The sequence below is a fragment of the Cricetulus griseus genome (assembly GCF_003668045.3).
Source record: "Cricetulus griseus strain 17A/GY chromosome 1 unlocalized genomic scaffold, alternate assembly CriGri-PICRH-1.0 chr1_0, whole genome shotgun sequence".
NCBI lineage: Eukaryota > Metazoa > Chordata > Mammalia > Rodentia > Cricetidae > Cricetulus > Cricetulus griseus.
The window spans coordinates 260,255,600-260,272,058 of NW_023276806.1; the positions used below are offsets into that span (position 1 = coordinate 260,255,600).

General features: G+C 45.2%; 1 protein-coding gene across 6 annotated transcripts in view; it reads right to left on the reverse strand.

The window, feature by feature from the left end:
• The window catches only part of Hsf2bp (heat shock transcription factor 2 binding protein), a 145,810-nt gene that overhangs the window by 69,119 nt on the left and 60,232 nt on the right, over positions 1-16,459 (reverse strand). For 4 of the 6 annotated variants that reach the window (XM_027394363.2, XM_027394361.2, XM_027394362.2 and 1 more), the window contains one exon: positions 4,934-5,861. The exons of 1 other annotated variant lie outside the window; for it this stretch is intronic. In XM_027394363.2, coding sequence (XP_027250164.1) covers positions 5,570-5,861 — 292 coding nt within the window. In that variant the 3' untranslated portion in view covers positions 4,934-5,569. Of the gene's footprint in view, positions 1-4,933; positions 5,862-16,459 lie in introns of those variants that run through there. One more of the 6 variants, XR_003481006.2, reaches the window with a different exon arrangement.

A 16,459-nucleotide genomic window follows, 5' to 3' on the forward strand; every position in this document is an offset into this window, starting at 1 on the left:
TGGGGGCAACAGCCCCCGCTGTGGCAGGAACATGCTGCCTCTGTGTTGGCCCATGCTATACTGCACATGTGTTTGTACAGCAGCTGGGCAAAAGCAGTACCCAGCAGGAACCCACAGAGTGGGCCTTGGGTGTAGTCTGCAGGGAGGACAGGAAGAGAAATGTCCCGAGCACAATGCACAACGCACAAAGCAGTGGGGACACAATACATTGTCTGAGAGGAGCCCACACACTCAGCTGCATTGGAGCACATGGCCCTTACTTGTGAGGCCTGCTCCTTGGAGAGCCCTGTCTTGTGGCTGTGACTCACCCCCTTCTGGGGGCTGCCCTCACTACCTAGTCCAGCTTCACTCATCAGGGCCTTGGCTCCCTGGGAACCAAGGAGGAAGAGGCCTTTATCCTGGGGAGGTGTCTGTAGACATCACAGCTCACTGCTGGTCTGGACTTCATGGTCTTTGACCATGCATGGAGGTAGGAAAGGGCAGCATGATCAGAGACAGATACTGTGCCCATTTGATGCTCAAAAACATGATCCTCTTTTGATATTTAAATGTAAATCCAAGGTTGTCCCTGACCCCACCTTCTAACACCCAGTGATCGTACAATCACATCACAAAGACTCCCACTGCAGCACTCAAGCTCGCCCTACCTGTGGGCCCTGGATGAATATTCTCTGGCCTTTTGCCTCTTCCTGCTGTCTGGAATGTTCTTCATGGACCCTCACAGAAATATTCTACATAAAGATGGAGCTATAAAAATGCCTTCGATTTAAAGCCACATTACACTATGTGAGTGAGCATCACTTTTTCCAACTGCCAGTCACTGTGTCAGGCGTGTTCTAGGAACTTTAGATTCACCTTTGTGAAGAACAAGAGGCAAGTCAGGGAACCCCTCTGGGAATAACTGTTATAACAAGGGTTACTCGTGAAGCCAAATTAAAAAACAGAAAGCAAAATATACATCAGCTTCTAAGTTCTGGAAAATCACATTTGTGATGTCATGTTAAAATGACAATCATAAAATCGAACAAATGGTATTGGGAAAACTGGATATCCACATACCCAGACCTTTTGCCTTATACTATACGTAAAAATGCTGAGGTGGTGGCAGGTTCCTCAGCTACTCAAGAGGTTGAGACAGGAGAACTGCATAGGTCCAGGAACTCCAAGCAACACTGGACATGACAATGAGACCCTCATCTTAAAAAACAAAAAACAAAAAACCACAAAGGGATGAAAAGATCTAAACCAAAGAGATAAAATTCAAATGAAAGCAAAGGAAGGCTGCCTTCATGACTTCATGAGTGCAGACTTGGTGATTTCTTAGTTAGGACACTGAAAGTAAAATGAGGAAAGAAACATAAGCTGAGTGTGATGAAAATGAACAACCCATCTATGTCACAGGACACCATAAACAGTGAAGACATACGTGAAGTGACAGTGAGCACTTGCAGTCCTGAGTCTGGTAAGAAATCCTGAACACATGAAAACTTCTGCAGCCCTGAAACAAAAAGCAGAGGCCCAACTCAAAAATCTCCACAGACCTCTCTCCACAGCAGCCACACCAATGGCCACTAGAGGCAGCGCTCACCATCAGGGATGAAGACAAAACCACAGGGCGACCGCGTCACAGCTGCTGTCATCCATGGTCTATCAGCAACACAGAGAGGGCAAATGCTGACAAGGAGGGGGCAGATGAGAGCTCCCTGCGTTTCTGCTGGTGAGAACAGAGATTGTGTGTGGCTGCTCTGTGGACAGAAGTTTGGCAATTCATCCAAAAGGTAAACAAGGACTGGGAAGATGGTTCAGGGGATTAAAAATTAGCCATGAAAATGTGAGGACCAGAACCTGGATCCTTAGAACCCATATAAAAGCCAGGTGGGGGTGGCAGCTACCTGTAATTCTTACTACTCAGGGGATCCCCAGGGCAGGCTGGCCAGCTAGACTAGCTGGAATCGGCAAACCCCAGGTTTGGTGATTATATATATATATATATATATATATATATATATATATATATATATATATATATATCCACCTCAATATATACAGTAGAGACCAAGGGAAACATCTGACATCAACTTTAGGCCTCCAAACTCACACATGCACACATGCACCTAAACACATGTGCACATGCATGTGCAACCACATACACACATGCAAGCAAAAACTTTAAACACAGTGTTACCACATGGTCCAGTAATTCAATATATGCCAAAAGTCAAGAGCAGAGACTCAAGCAGACCTTTGTATATACATGTTCTTGGCAGATTTGCTCACTTCACTCAGGATCATCCGTGGGTCAGACAAGTCCTTCTGGGACACTCTAAGCAGCTATGCCATGGGAAGATACAAAGCAAATGTCAACATTATGACTTCTTAGGAAATTAGAAGTCTTCAAAGATACTTGCCAGCCCTTTCCATTTAGCGTAATGCCACACAACACACAGCAGCAGATCTACAAGAAACAGGCGCAGCAGGCGCTCTACCACCTTCTTCACGTTGCTCCTTGGCCATGGACCGACATGTAGCCTCGATGTGATTTTCTTCTGGCCATAGACTTGTTACTTTATGCTTTAACCTCTGGTACATAGGCTGCACATCTCCGCCTCTAGAACTCTTACATACCAGACCTATCCCAGTCGCATCCCATGAGGAGAAGCAGGTCTCCAAAGCCATCCCCAGAGACTTCACATGGCTCTGTGTATTACCCAGGATCAGCTTTCAGACCTGACATAGCAGATTCCAAGGCTAGTGCTGATAACAGAGCCAGAGAGACTGGGGGTGAGGGGAGTTGGAGTTGGTACAGCCTGGCTCTTATTCTGCCAGGTTTCCCACCTTCTCATAGAAGCTGATGGTGCCAAGGAAGAAGAGCTCTTTAACTCTACAAATACAAGAAGCTTCTTTAAAACAGTTAAATTAAAAGTACATGTATTTATTACTTTATAGCTCTATCTCTGGTTTTTAAACTCGCAAGGGTTCAGTCCCTGCAAGGTATATGCTTCAATGTATATTTTTATCTTTTAGTTGAGTGGATTTTCTTCAAGTTATTAGATACAGAAAAAATTAAGGAAGCCATGCTTTCTTACACTGGCCAGGGTCCTTTGGTACTCCCTGTGGTACTCACAAAAGAAACCTGTGCATAGCAAATCTAGGAGTATCTGCCTGGGAACACTTGCCTAGAATGTACCTCAGAACAGAAGGAATGATCAAGTCCTTAACCTCATGACCATCTAATAACTGCCAAACCACATGGTATTCACAGGGCTGGCAGTTTCTTCTTATCTACATACAGCTAGGCCTTTTTTGGTAGAGAAATGTCAGCACTCCTAAAAGCAGCACAAGTCAATCACAACAGCTTCCCCTGCTAGGATATTAAACGAGTGGCAAGCAGAAAGAAGGGAATGCCATTCTGAAGTGTGTACTCATTCAGGACTGGACCTACAGAGCCACCAAGCACAGATGGACAGGCATCTGCCTCATGAATCTTAAGCTGCTTTACATCTCCCTGGCTCTGCTGAGTTAGTGCTCCACAACAGGCTGCCTTATGAGAGCCAAGCAGCCATGCCTTTTAGTTCTTCATTCAACATAAAGTAAATATCCTCTTAAAAGACAATGAAGTCACTCTACACCACCACATGCAGAGAAACAGCTCAGCCTGTGTGCTGAGGCTGCTACTGCATGGGGACACTGATATTTACTTCATCTCTTACAGGACAGCCAAGCTCAATGTCCTGCAGTAACTTGCCCTGCCTTGAGGGGAGTAACTCAAAGAAAGAATGGTGTATGCTGCCTTAAATGGAATTCTCTCGCACACTTCACTATCTGTGACAGGTGCCACATGTTTTCTTGTCCTCTGCTAGTGTCTCAGAACATAAGCCAGTGTGATAGCTGCATAGGCACACAGACACACCACACCACCCCCACCACCACACACACCACACACACACACACACACACCATACCACCACTCCCACCACCACCACACATCACCCACATGGACACCATCCACATACATCACACACACACACACACACACACACACACACACCCCACCACCACCACCCATCACCCACACACACACCATACCACCCACATCCCCCCCCACCACCACCACAGATACCCACACAGACACACCACACCACCACCACCACCACCCCACACACATCACCCATACAGACACCACCCATATACACCACACACACACCACACACATAACACCTCCCACACATACACCCCCCACCACATACACACCACATATACACACCACCACACACCACCTCACACACACACCACACACACCACACACACACACACACACACACACACACACACACCACACCACACACACACACACACCACACACACACACACACACACACACACACACACACACACACACACACATACACACACACACACACACACACACACACACACACACACACACACACACACACACACACACACACACACACACACACCACACACACACACACACACACACACCACACACACACACACACACCACACACACACACACACACACACACACACACACACACACACCACACACACACACACACACACACACCACACACAGACACACCACACACACACACACATGCACACACCACACAGACACACCACACCACCACCACCACACACACACACACACCACCCACATACACCACACACACAACACCTCCCACACATACACCCCCGACCACATATACACACCACCACACACCACCTCACACGCACGCCACACACACACACCACCCCCCCACTACCACACACCACCCACACAGACACTACACACACACACACACTACCCACACCACACACACTATACACACACACCACACATCCCACCCACACCACACACACACACACACACACACACACACACACCACAGGAGAGCAGAGGCAGATGGATGGCTTAATGGAATTTACTCTCGTATTTCTTATCTTGAGGCCATTTTCCCATACTTGCTTTAAGTTCACAAAGGGCGAGAACAAAGTAAGGAAAGTGTTTTGCTACACAAATGACATTGTACAAAGGACACTAACTTCTTAACTCCAAGATTATATTTCACAATGTGATAATTAATATTGACTCAACTTTATTAAAAAACAAAAAGCACCAAAACAGAGATCAAATATCCAATGTCATGTGAAATAATAAGTTCACCAAAAGGTTACAAAAGTAAGCCTGTGTAGTGGGGTTATAGTTTCTAGAGAAAGAGGATGGGTCATCACAGAAACGCTTCTGGAAAAGACTAATCCCGTGGTAGATGGTGATCTAAACTCCCATCCTTAGAGTGATCCTATTGGTGTGGGCAGCCTCTAGGACAGCAAGAAGCTACTCTGAGAAAACTCTGGAACAGTTTCCAGGTGTTCAGAGGGAACTTCCTGAAGAATACGACCTTTTTTTGGTCACTGCTATAGCAAGATTAACATAATCTAACAAGTATGGACTCCCAGGATGGAAATGCAGGATGCTTATCCATCATGTCCATCTCTAGTTTGTCAAGGCCTACAATCTCTAACATGTGACATACAGTGACATCTAGTTGTGAACACAAAGGCAAAGGGCCTGGGGAGGGGAAGGGGCACTGGCATTTTCCCCAAGCCCCTGGTGGTCAAGCACGCTTAAACACTGCAGTCCAGGGCACGGAGGTCTTCCAGGAGCTCCTGAGCAGCAGTCTGCAGGTGGGAGTTGCGGCTCTTGGACATGGCCAGGATGCGCTCCAGGGGTAAAGTGCTCCGGAACTCCAGGGCCGCCTTGGAGAAGACCTCTGGTTCTAGAACCACAGACTGGATGAGCCGCAAGGCATGAAGGCACACTTCTGCATCTGGATCTGGGGAGAGGAGATGCTCCTGGTTAAAATCAAAGCCTCTTCAGGAAACCACCCCTGAAGGGCTCTTTCTCAATGACAAGTCTGACAGTTGAGAAAGCTATGGGCCAGTCCAGAAACAGAAAGTCTCACTTGCTATGTTTATGACTGAATACAATCACCATCTTTAATAAACAACCATCTTCAAATGTCATGATTATATAATTTAAAACACTAAACTAACGTGTAGAGAGATGGCTCAGCAGTTAAGAAGAGCACTTGCTTTTTCAGAGGACACGGGTTAAATTCCCAGAACCCACATGGTGGTTCACAACCAGCCATAACTGCAGCTCCAAGGAATCCAATACCTTCCTCTGACCTCCATGGGTACTAAGCACACATGTGGTACACATAATACATACATACATACATACATACATACATACATACATACATACATACATGCATGCATAACACTCATACACATACACATAAAGTAAGTTTTAAAACCCACTAAACTAGAAATCCCAGGGCTTCTGAAGGGTTTGATGTGTCCCCTAAGGTTCGATCTGAAAGATTTGGTTGTTAGCCTGGGGTGCTCTTGGGAAGTAGTGACAACTTTAGGGAGCAGAACTTAATGGGAAGAGTTCAGGTCACAAGGAACATGCTTTCAAAGGGGATACTGGGACCCTAGTCTCTTTGTCACTTTGCTTCTGAGCTGCTATGTGGTAAACAGACATATCCTGCTGTCACAGCCTAAAGCAACCAGGCCAACTGGCCAAAGACTAGAGCATCTCAAACCAGGAGCCAAAATAAACCTTTCTTCCTTTTAAAACACTAAACACATTACACAGAACTGACTAACATGGGCTTCCTGTGTTATTTGCTGGACTGCCTACTTCTACAACTGTCTTTGGAGGTACTACCTCTCATGTTCACTCCAACTGTGGCAACGCCCTCAGCAACAACACAGAGTCTACTCAGGGCCTTTAAGATGGACAATATCACAGTGTCTTTGTTACTATTCTATTGCTGTGAAGAGACACCATGACAAAGGCCACTTTAAAAAAAAAAAAAGCATTTAACTGGGAACTTGCTTACATTTTCTGAGGGTTATTCCAGGATCATCATGACAGGAAGCTTGGCAGACACAGTGCTGTAGCAATAGCTGAGAGCTCACATCTTATTCACAAGATGGAGGCAGAGCCTGGCATGGGCTCTAGAAACCTCAAAAAAACACCAATGACAGGCCTCCTCCAACAACGTCATACCTCCTAAGCCTACCCAGCCCACCATCTGGGAATAAAATGAGCCTATGGGGACCATTCTCATTCAAACCACTGCACACAGGCTACAAAATCCACAATGTATTCCATTACTTTCCAACTGAATTCCCCACAGGAGTTAACCTGGTAGCCCTGCTTATGTTGCAACAACCACTGAAAAACAAACCAAATTAATAGCCTAAGTCAAAGCTATAATATTAAACCATGATTCTGACTTTTGATGTGGGATGTCCTTTTGTATGCTGAGAATATGTGTTGCTTTTATTGGTTGATAAATAAAGCTGCTTTGGCCTATGACAGGGCAGAATATAGCCAGGCAGAAAATCCAAGCAGGGATACAAGGAGAAAGAATGTGGAGTCAGAGGAGATACTCCACCATGTGGCAATACAGAGATTAATAGAAATGGGTTAATTTAACATATAAGAGCTAGTTAGTAATAAGCCTGAGCCATTGGCCAAATAATGATAATTAATATTAAGCCTCTGTGATTAGTTTATAAGCAACTGTGGGACCGGAAAGGACACAAAGCCTCCAGCTACAGACAGTTTCTCTCTGGTGGATACCCTGTAGGATGAGGACTGTATCAGGAGTCAAGCTTACAACCAGTACCTCTTTCTTAACAGTACACGCTCTCCAAAGGACCTTCAAGATGTCAGTGGGACTGAATACTACTTCCTCGGCCTGGACCAGAGACTTCTTTTGTAGAACAAAAGGGGGAACTGTAGTTAGGGAAGGCTAAAATAAAACCTGACAGGGAGCCATCCTAAGCCCAGCTAAAGGTGGAGACTAGCAACTCAGCCCTCCCTCAGGGCTGAAGACTGGACTCGAGGAATTTGACTCCAGCTAGCAAGATAAATAGCAAACATGATAACAAATCCAAAGGACCACTCCTAATTGCCCCCCAGGGGAACAGGAAGCATAGCATCCCCAGGTGTAAGTGCCAGGTCTCTATCTTGCTCTCATACTCCTTCAGAGGGAGTGCCCAGGTTCAAAACCAAGGGCACTCCACAGCCTGTTCCATAGCCTGCTGTGTAGTATGATAGTTTCAATATTTTTAAAGATTTAATTTTAATCATGTGTATAAGTGATCATGAAGGGGTGATGGGTTTTGTCAAAGGCTTTTTCAGTATCTAATGAGATAAGTGGTTCTTTTCTTTCAGTTTGTTTATATAATGGATAACACTGACAAATTTTCATATGCTGAACTATCCCTACAGCTCTGGAATGAAGCCTGGAAAGGTTGATGATCTTTCTGATGTGTTCTTGGATTCAGTTTTCAAGAATTTTATTGAGTATTTCTGTATCAATGTTCATGAGGAATATTGATCTGTAGTTCTCTTTGTTGAGTCTTTGTGTGATTTGGATATTAGGGTAACTGTAACCTCATAAAATTAATTTGGCAATGTTCCTTCTGTTTCTATCTTTTAGAATGATTTGAGGAGTACTGGTATTAGCTCTTCTTTGAAGAGGAAACAGAATAGATTTCAAAGGTAGACTGGGGGTAGGTGGGGGTGGGAACAAGAGGGATTGGGGCATGGAAGGAGAGAATACTGCAAGAGACAACTGGAAAAGGGGACCATTTTGAGGTGAGGTAGAAACCTAGTACAATGGACACTTCCAGGAATCTACAAAGATGACCCCAGCTGAGACTCTCAGCAATAGGGGATACATAGCTTGAACTGGCCATCTCCTGTAACCAGGTAAGATTTCCAGGGGAGGGACTGGGGCACCAACCCAGCCACATAACCTTTGACCTACAATTTGTCGTACCTACAAGATGTGCTGGGGTAAATTAGGTGGGACAGAAGTCATGGAAGTGGCCAGCCAATGCAATGAATGTTGACCTGATTCAGGCTGTGACTACTCTGGGATGGTGGGATGACGGAAGACTCTCTTCCTTTGTTACCAGGCATCATCAAGCAACGGTGAGAAATACAAAGTCTCTCAGGAAGGCTGTCATGGGGGAACCCTGAAAAGCCTAGCCCCAGTACCCAGTAAAAAAGCAAGCATCAGTGTCCACAGGGCATATGAGAGGGGATAGCAGGGCTCTAATATGGAAATAATAAATGAAGTTGCACAAAGCTTTTAAATACAATATGAATTAATTTAATGAGAATCCTATTTCTATGCACATATTCTGTATATTAGATTTCATATTGCAAATCACATGCAAATTAACTTGAGAATATGCAATGAATGTATAATAAAAATTCTTCAAATCATAGCTGACCTGAACAAGGGGGAGCTCATAGACCCCAGACTGATGGTTGAGAGGCCAACAGGGGACTGATCTAAACCCCCTGAATGTGGATGTCAGTAAGGAGGCCTCAGCAATCTATGGGGCCTTGGATAGTAGATCAGTCTTTATCCCTGGCATAAGAATGAACTTTGGGAGCCCATTCCACATGGAGGGACGCTCTCTCAGCCTGGACACATACATATCAGCCTGGCCCTGCCCCGGATGATGACAGTTTTTTGAGATCCCCCATGGAGGGCCTCGCCCTCCCTGGGGAGTGGAGGGGGATGGAGTGGGGGGTAGGGGGTGCTGGGGGGAGGAGGGCAGGGAGAGCTGGGATTGACAGATTGACATGTGAAGCAAGCTTGTTTCTAATTTAAAATAAATATATATATATATATATATATATATATTATATATATATTCTTCAAATCACCAAAAAAATCATTTCTGTCCACATATTAGTAATATTTACTATTCTTTTCAACCATCCAACATGTTTAAAGATTAAAACTATCCTGAAGGAATCCAGCAGGCTTTCCCCTTGTCTGAGACAGGCCATGTGTTTCAACTGCAACCATATTTGTTCCCACCAGGACTTCTAGACAGTGACCAAATGTTCAGGGCACACCTGCACAGTCATCCTCCTTGGGATCACCATGGACACCTAAGAACACAGTTAGGTCCAGCAGCAGCCTGAGCCTTGTGCTCCCAAACTTCAGAGAACATGGGGAAAGGTGAAGACCCATCCTCCAGAGCTGCAGTTCATGTCCAGATCCCACCTGCCTTTTGCTTCCTTCCAGAAGATTCTAGGACTGGCTGCTGTTACATCATTCCTGCTCTGCCTCTCACTGCCCTTTACTTTCCAGTCACACTGCCATCTCTTCACTCCCTGAGCTGGTGCCTTGCAAGATCACCACTGATCTCCACATTGTTACTGTTCAGTTCTTATTTAGTGCTTTGACACACATAACCCCCAACCCCCAAATCCCTGGAAGACGACTGGGAAGACCTGTGCCCTGGCTTCTGCAGCAAGTCTTCCTCACTGGTCCTCTTCCATGCACTTGCTTCTGTCCTGGTGTCCTCTCCCCTTTTCTCCTTAGGTGACCACACCTATGGCACTCCCACATGCTCACCAGTGATGCTCAACTTCGTTTCTCTAACCTTCTTCTCTCTGAATTCTGGATTTCCTAGTGACAAACCTTCTGGAAAGCTCACCTTGGGCGCCTGATACCATATCCGCTCGCACAACATCAAATTCCAGCTCACAGTTCCCTGGGCTCCTTCCCAGAGACCCACAGACAGAGATGTGGGTTCTGACAATCTCACCCATTAGAAGTCCCGCCTCTTTTTCTTCCCAGCACAGCCCACAATTTAAATCCCAGCTAGATTAACAAAAAATCTCAAGTGGTAAAGGTCTATTTCCCTCAGTTCCTGTTAACCAATAAAATATTCCCCATACAAAAGCTGTCAGAATCAAAACAGAGAACTGTGTTGATCTGTCAATCCCAACTAAAGTAGTCAATAAAGCTTCAGTGGTATGAAGGGGAGGGGGGTCTCACAATGGTGTGCCTAATGACAAGAGCCATTCACAACACACTGCTGGGACAAGTTTTGCACTGAGGTCACTGTAGCCTTGCCCAGAAAGTACTTTTAGGAGGATAGCCTGCCAGCAGTATGTTGAACCTTGGATTGTCGTCACTGTATTGATCCTTGTAGCCAAGGAGTATTGTTTCACAAGATCTTATGTAACCTTCACTTTGCTTTTGAAAACTTCCCCTCACCTCAGCTCTTTAGCATGCCATAGTTTAATAGGGCACACCTGTTCCCATTGCAATCCTCTGCTAGTCTCAAATAAATGTCATTATTCAGGAGCACTGCTCTGTTACATATTAACCAGTTTTTAACTAAAACTTTACATGGCCTATTAAGAAGAAAAAGGAGGAGCTGGAGATAGGGCTAAGCCATTAAGAGTACTCATTGCTCTTGCAGAGGACCTGGGTTCAGTTCCCAGCACCCACATGGCAGCTCACAGCCACATGTAGTTCCAGGTGCAGAGACTCAGGTGCCCTTTTCTTTGAGCAGGAGGTGCACAGGCATGCATACAGGAAACACTCCTGAAATAGAATAAAAAGATACTAACAAATCAGTCTTTAAAGAGACCCTGAGGCGGTGTGAGGAGAGACTGAGCATCAGATACAGATGCAGACACAACACAGGGAGCTTATACAGCTGACTAATACTCTCAGGGCAGTTCCACTGCCACAGCAACACCAAAGAGAAGACTGTAAACAAAAGAAAGTTGTTCATCACGGTCCTGGAGGCGGAAGTCAGACAATCAGGTGCCAGCAGCTGGCTCCTCCTTAGGCCTCTCCTTAGTGTTCAGCCGGCACTTTTTCCCTGTGTCCTCATAAAGCTGTCCCTCTGTGTATCTGTGTCTGTTCTCTTATAGGGACATCAGTCAAACTAGACAGTGGACTAACACAGTGAACGAATTAACTTAATTACTTCTGAAAGACCCTGTCTCCAAGTACAGTGACCTTTCCAATCAGGGCTTCAGCTTGTAAACTTCTAGGACACAATTCAGACCATGGCAGATTCTAATAGAAAAACTTGAGAGCCAGGTGTGATGGCACACCTTTAATACCAGCATTTAGGTGGCAGAGGCAGGTGGATCTCTGTGAGTTCAAGGCCAGGCAGGCCTATGGAGTGAGTTTCAGGACAGCCACGGATGTTACACCAGAGAAACTGTGTCTTGAGAAACAAAACAAAAGCTGAAAATAATGGATTTAAACAGAGATGGAAACTCCAAGAATGGATCAAATATCACATTGCCTCCTTACTTGCTCACCAACCAGTCTTCATTCCCTAAAATTTATATGACTTTTCTCATCTCCATGACAAGATATCTAGCAGAAACAAACTGAAGGAAGACTCCTTTGGACTTGTAGCTTTGGAAAGTCTAGCCCCTAGTTGCACTGCATGGTGTGCTTGGGCAGAGCATCACGTTGAAGAGAGCATATGGTGGAAGGGTTTTTTTACCTCATGGTGAATAGGGAGCAGAGGGAGGGGAAGGGGCCAGGGAGGAGATACTCTCAAAGACTCTTTGTGACCTACTTCTGCCAGCTAGGCCTCTCTACCAAAATCCTCAGACCCTCTTAAAACAGCACAAGCAGCCAGGGGTCATGGGGGCATTCATACTCAGTGTACACGTGGCCATGAGGCATTCATACTCAGTGAACACATGGCCATGGGGCCTTCATGCTCAGAGCACACCTGGCCATGGGGGCATTTATACTCAATGCACACCTGGCCATGGGGCATTCATACTCAATGCACACTTGGCCATGGGGCATTCATACTCAGTGCACACCTGGCCATGGTGTATTCATACTCAGTACACACCACTTCTGCAAAGGACCTTCTATCTTTTCCCACCAGACTGAAGCTTCCTGAAAACAGGACTTCAGCCATCTTGCCAGTACTTGGTATGTGCAATAGTCAGAGTATGGCTCATTTACCCTGTAAGTAGGGAGACTCGTGTATCTTGGATAAGGCTACCATAACAGAAATTAAAGAAATTACAGGATGAACAAAATAACTAGGTGTTGGGTCCACAGCAGAACCCCAAATGGCAGTGCTGCTGACAGTGTCTTCAGTGATGTCTGGGCTCAACTAAGGCTGGACTCTGACCAGGTAAACAGAAGGATTCTTATCAGGTAAACAAAAGCCTAACTCAGCATTCCTCAGAAACCTTGTAAAGTGGGTTTCTGTTTGTCAGGAAAAGCCATCACTTCCCTCATCCACCCTTCCAGCCAACTGCCTCTGGCAGGGGCATCTAGTTCCTGATTAATTCAAACAAGCCTGCAACAGATTAGAGTCCCCAAGCCAGTCCCCAGGCTGTTCTGGCCCATGCCACACCTCCCTTTACTCTAACTCCCAGGCTGCTCTGGTTTACACACCTCCCACTCTTTTGCTGTTCTTCCCTGACCCTGTGATAGTCCTGATGGCTGGATTCCCCAGTAAGCCTGTCTTCCTACCTATGGTATGGTCTAGCTGTTGGCTTTACTGCACCCTCACTTACACTAGGCATGCTAAAGAGACAGTGTGTGTGGACCCCGAAAAAGGTAAAACAGACCACTTAAGTAATGTGACAAATGCAGCCAAGGGTGCAGCCAACAGGAATAATGATCTCATGATAGCACCATAAGAGTTCAGTCACTGTGACAATATTTTAGGGGAGACAGGTCATGGAGGGAAAACATCATAAAGAATGTAGTTAGGGGAGTGATAAAAAAAAACTCAGTACCAATCATGAAAACCCGGAGCTTAGAGACAGGTGAGGCATGTAAATGATAAAGGATCACCACCTGTCATTTACACAGAGAGGACACTGAAGACAAGAATATTTCACAAGGGTCTAATCAAGCCTTGCCCCCTCCTCTCCCAGAACTCATGTGAGAGTCTAAACACCAGTCAGATGTTTAAAGCATTAAAATGTAGATAATCTATTGTTGGCTTTTAGAGGTGAGGCCTTTGGGAAGTGATTCAATCATTAGGATGGAGTCCAGTGACCGAACCCTGATAGCTTCAAATGAAGGTATAAAGACACACATAGACCTGAATGTGTCTCCACCACAGCATGATTTAGCTCAGAGGTCCCTCACTAGAACCGTACTATTAAGCTATTAAGAGCTATTAAGACATTAAACTTCAAACCCATGAACCAAAATAAGCACTTTTTTCTTTACAAATTAGCCTGCCTCAGATATTTAAGTATAGTGACAGACAATACAATGTTCTAAAGCAGCTACCATAAAAATTCCTCAGTGTATAAAGGTGTAAGGTTTTAATCTCAAAACAAAACAAAACAAAACAAAAAAAGCCAGAAGGTAGACAGAGTAACAAAAGGAAAAGCTGGAAGTGAAAATATAGTTCCTGAAACAAAGGTGTTGGTGGAGAGAGAATGAAAGGGCCAGGTATGACTCAGGGGGAAGAGAGCTAGCTAGCCAAGCAGGCCTGACAATCTAAGTTTGATTTCCAGGTAGCTCACATCTTCAGGGTGGCACATGGGGGCACACACACACAGGAAAAAAACAAATGAAAAGGATTGGTGGGGAGGGGGGCGATGACAGGAAAATGGAAATGAGCCAATGTGAGTTAGCAAGAGAAAGATGATATTAAAACATGAAGGGAACTGATGAGACAAAATGTTGACGTCACTGTAGGCTAGGAGAGAAAAATTAAGAGGGCTGAAAACAGCTGAGAAACACTAATAGAATGGGAACGTGATCAGGTGAAAGACAAGCTGCCAGAAAACCCAATGAAACACAGCATCATACATACATATCCAAACCTTGGGAGTCTATGGGGAACATAACAAGGAAATGACCCCTCCCCTATGTAGCGACACTGAGCTGCTCAGAGGAAGTGATGCCACACCTCCCACACATTGAACAAAAGAGAACTGTCAGTTCTAGAAAACTGTTTCCAGGGGAACAGTCTTTGAACATGAAGGGAAGCTCTAGTCATGCTCAGGTGAGGGAAAATTGGGTTCATCACCTGAAGGCCCACTCTAAAAGAATGACTAGATAACACAAAAACTTGTGTAGGCATGCTCCAAGAGCATGGGTCACAGCCAATGACCCAAGTGCCCATCGAACAATGAATGGATAAATGCTGGACACCCATACCTTAGATGTTATGTAGCCATAAAAAATAAAGCACTGACCCATATTATAACAGGGATAAACTTTGAAGTGCCAGTGGAAGAACATCTGGGAAACGGTAAAATATTCTGATGAGGGTTAACTAAGCGGGCAGTAAATTCCACCAGAGCTAACCTCCAACTTCTTTAGAAACCCACTCTAGACTGAAAATGAGCAGCACCAGATTGAGACTGCAGAGACATTCAGTCTCTTGGACTGAACAACTTCCAGATTCTTGGCCTTTCTCTCCATCATAAAACAGCCATTGCTGCACTATTCAGACCACAGTTTATAAGCCAGTTTAGTCTCTCCTCTCCTCCCTCTCCTCCCTCTCCTCCCTCTCCTCTCTCCTCCCTCTCCTCCCTCTCCTCTCTCTCTCTCTCTCTCTCTCTCTCTCTCTCTCTCTCTCTCTCTCTCTCTCTCTCTCTCTCTCTCTCCCCTCTTTCACACACACAGGCACACAGAGACTCACATTTATTCTATAGGCTCTGCCCCTCTAGCAAGCCCTGACTAATAAAACTAGTCTTGCACGTTTCCTATAAATCTAAGCAGTGAAACAGGAATGAAGTGGTGGGTAGAAGAAGGAATCTGGGACAAGAGAAAGAGAAGCTGTGCTGTAATAAGGAGGGAAAGGCCAGCAAAACTTTATTGGGGCTGGTGAGAGTCGCTGCCCAGGGACAGGTATTAGTGGGTGTACAGTGTGGACTTCAGCAACTAAGAATAGTTTTCTTGTGTGGTCTCACTGAAGCAAGATTAGAACTTACAGTTGATGACCAAGTTCTGACCCTCACTTCCATCGCCATCAAGTTCCCTCACCCTCTTTCCTTCTGTCAGTCAACCAGTAAGCAACTGAAGTTCTCATCTGCCCTTCAAAATTGTGTGAATGGAGCCATACTGTGTTAATTGGTTTCTATAGTTATGAACAGAATGGCTGAGAAAATAATTTAACGATAAGAATCATTGAGTTTGCTGATGGATTCAAAGGTTTCAGTCCATAATCCTCAGCACTGTTGATTGAGGCAGAGCATCATGGTGTTAGGAGCATGTGGCAGCCATTACTCACTCACAGCAGACAGAAAGCAAATGATGAAAAATGCCACCCCAAAACATACTCTCAGTGTTCCACTTCCTCCAGCCTGTCCCTAACTCCTGAAGCTTCTAGAAGCCCCCAAAACAGTGCTGCCAACTAGAGACAGTTCTTTCAACATCTAAGCTCTTCATAAAGGCATTTCACATGTTATGATTCTGCCCTTGGCACCCTAAAGGCTCATGCCCAGCCATCACAACATAAAATAGCACCATGGTCTTAACAGTTCTAATACTGCTCAGAAGGCTAAGGTCAGTGTCTCCTGAGACTCAAGACACTCCCAAGGTGCAACAGCACCAAGTGA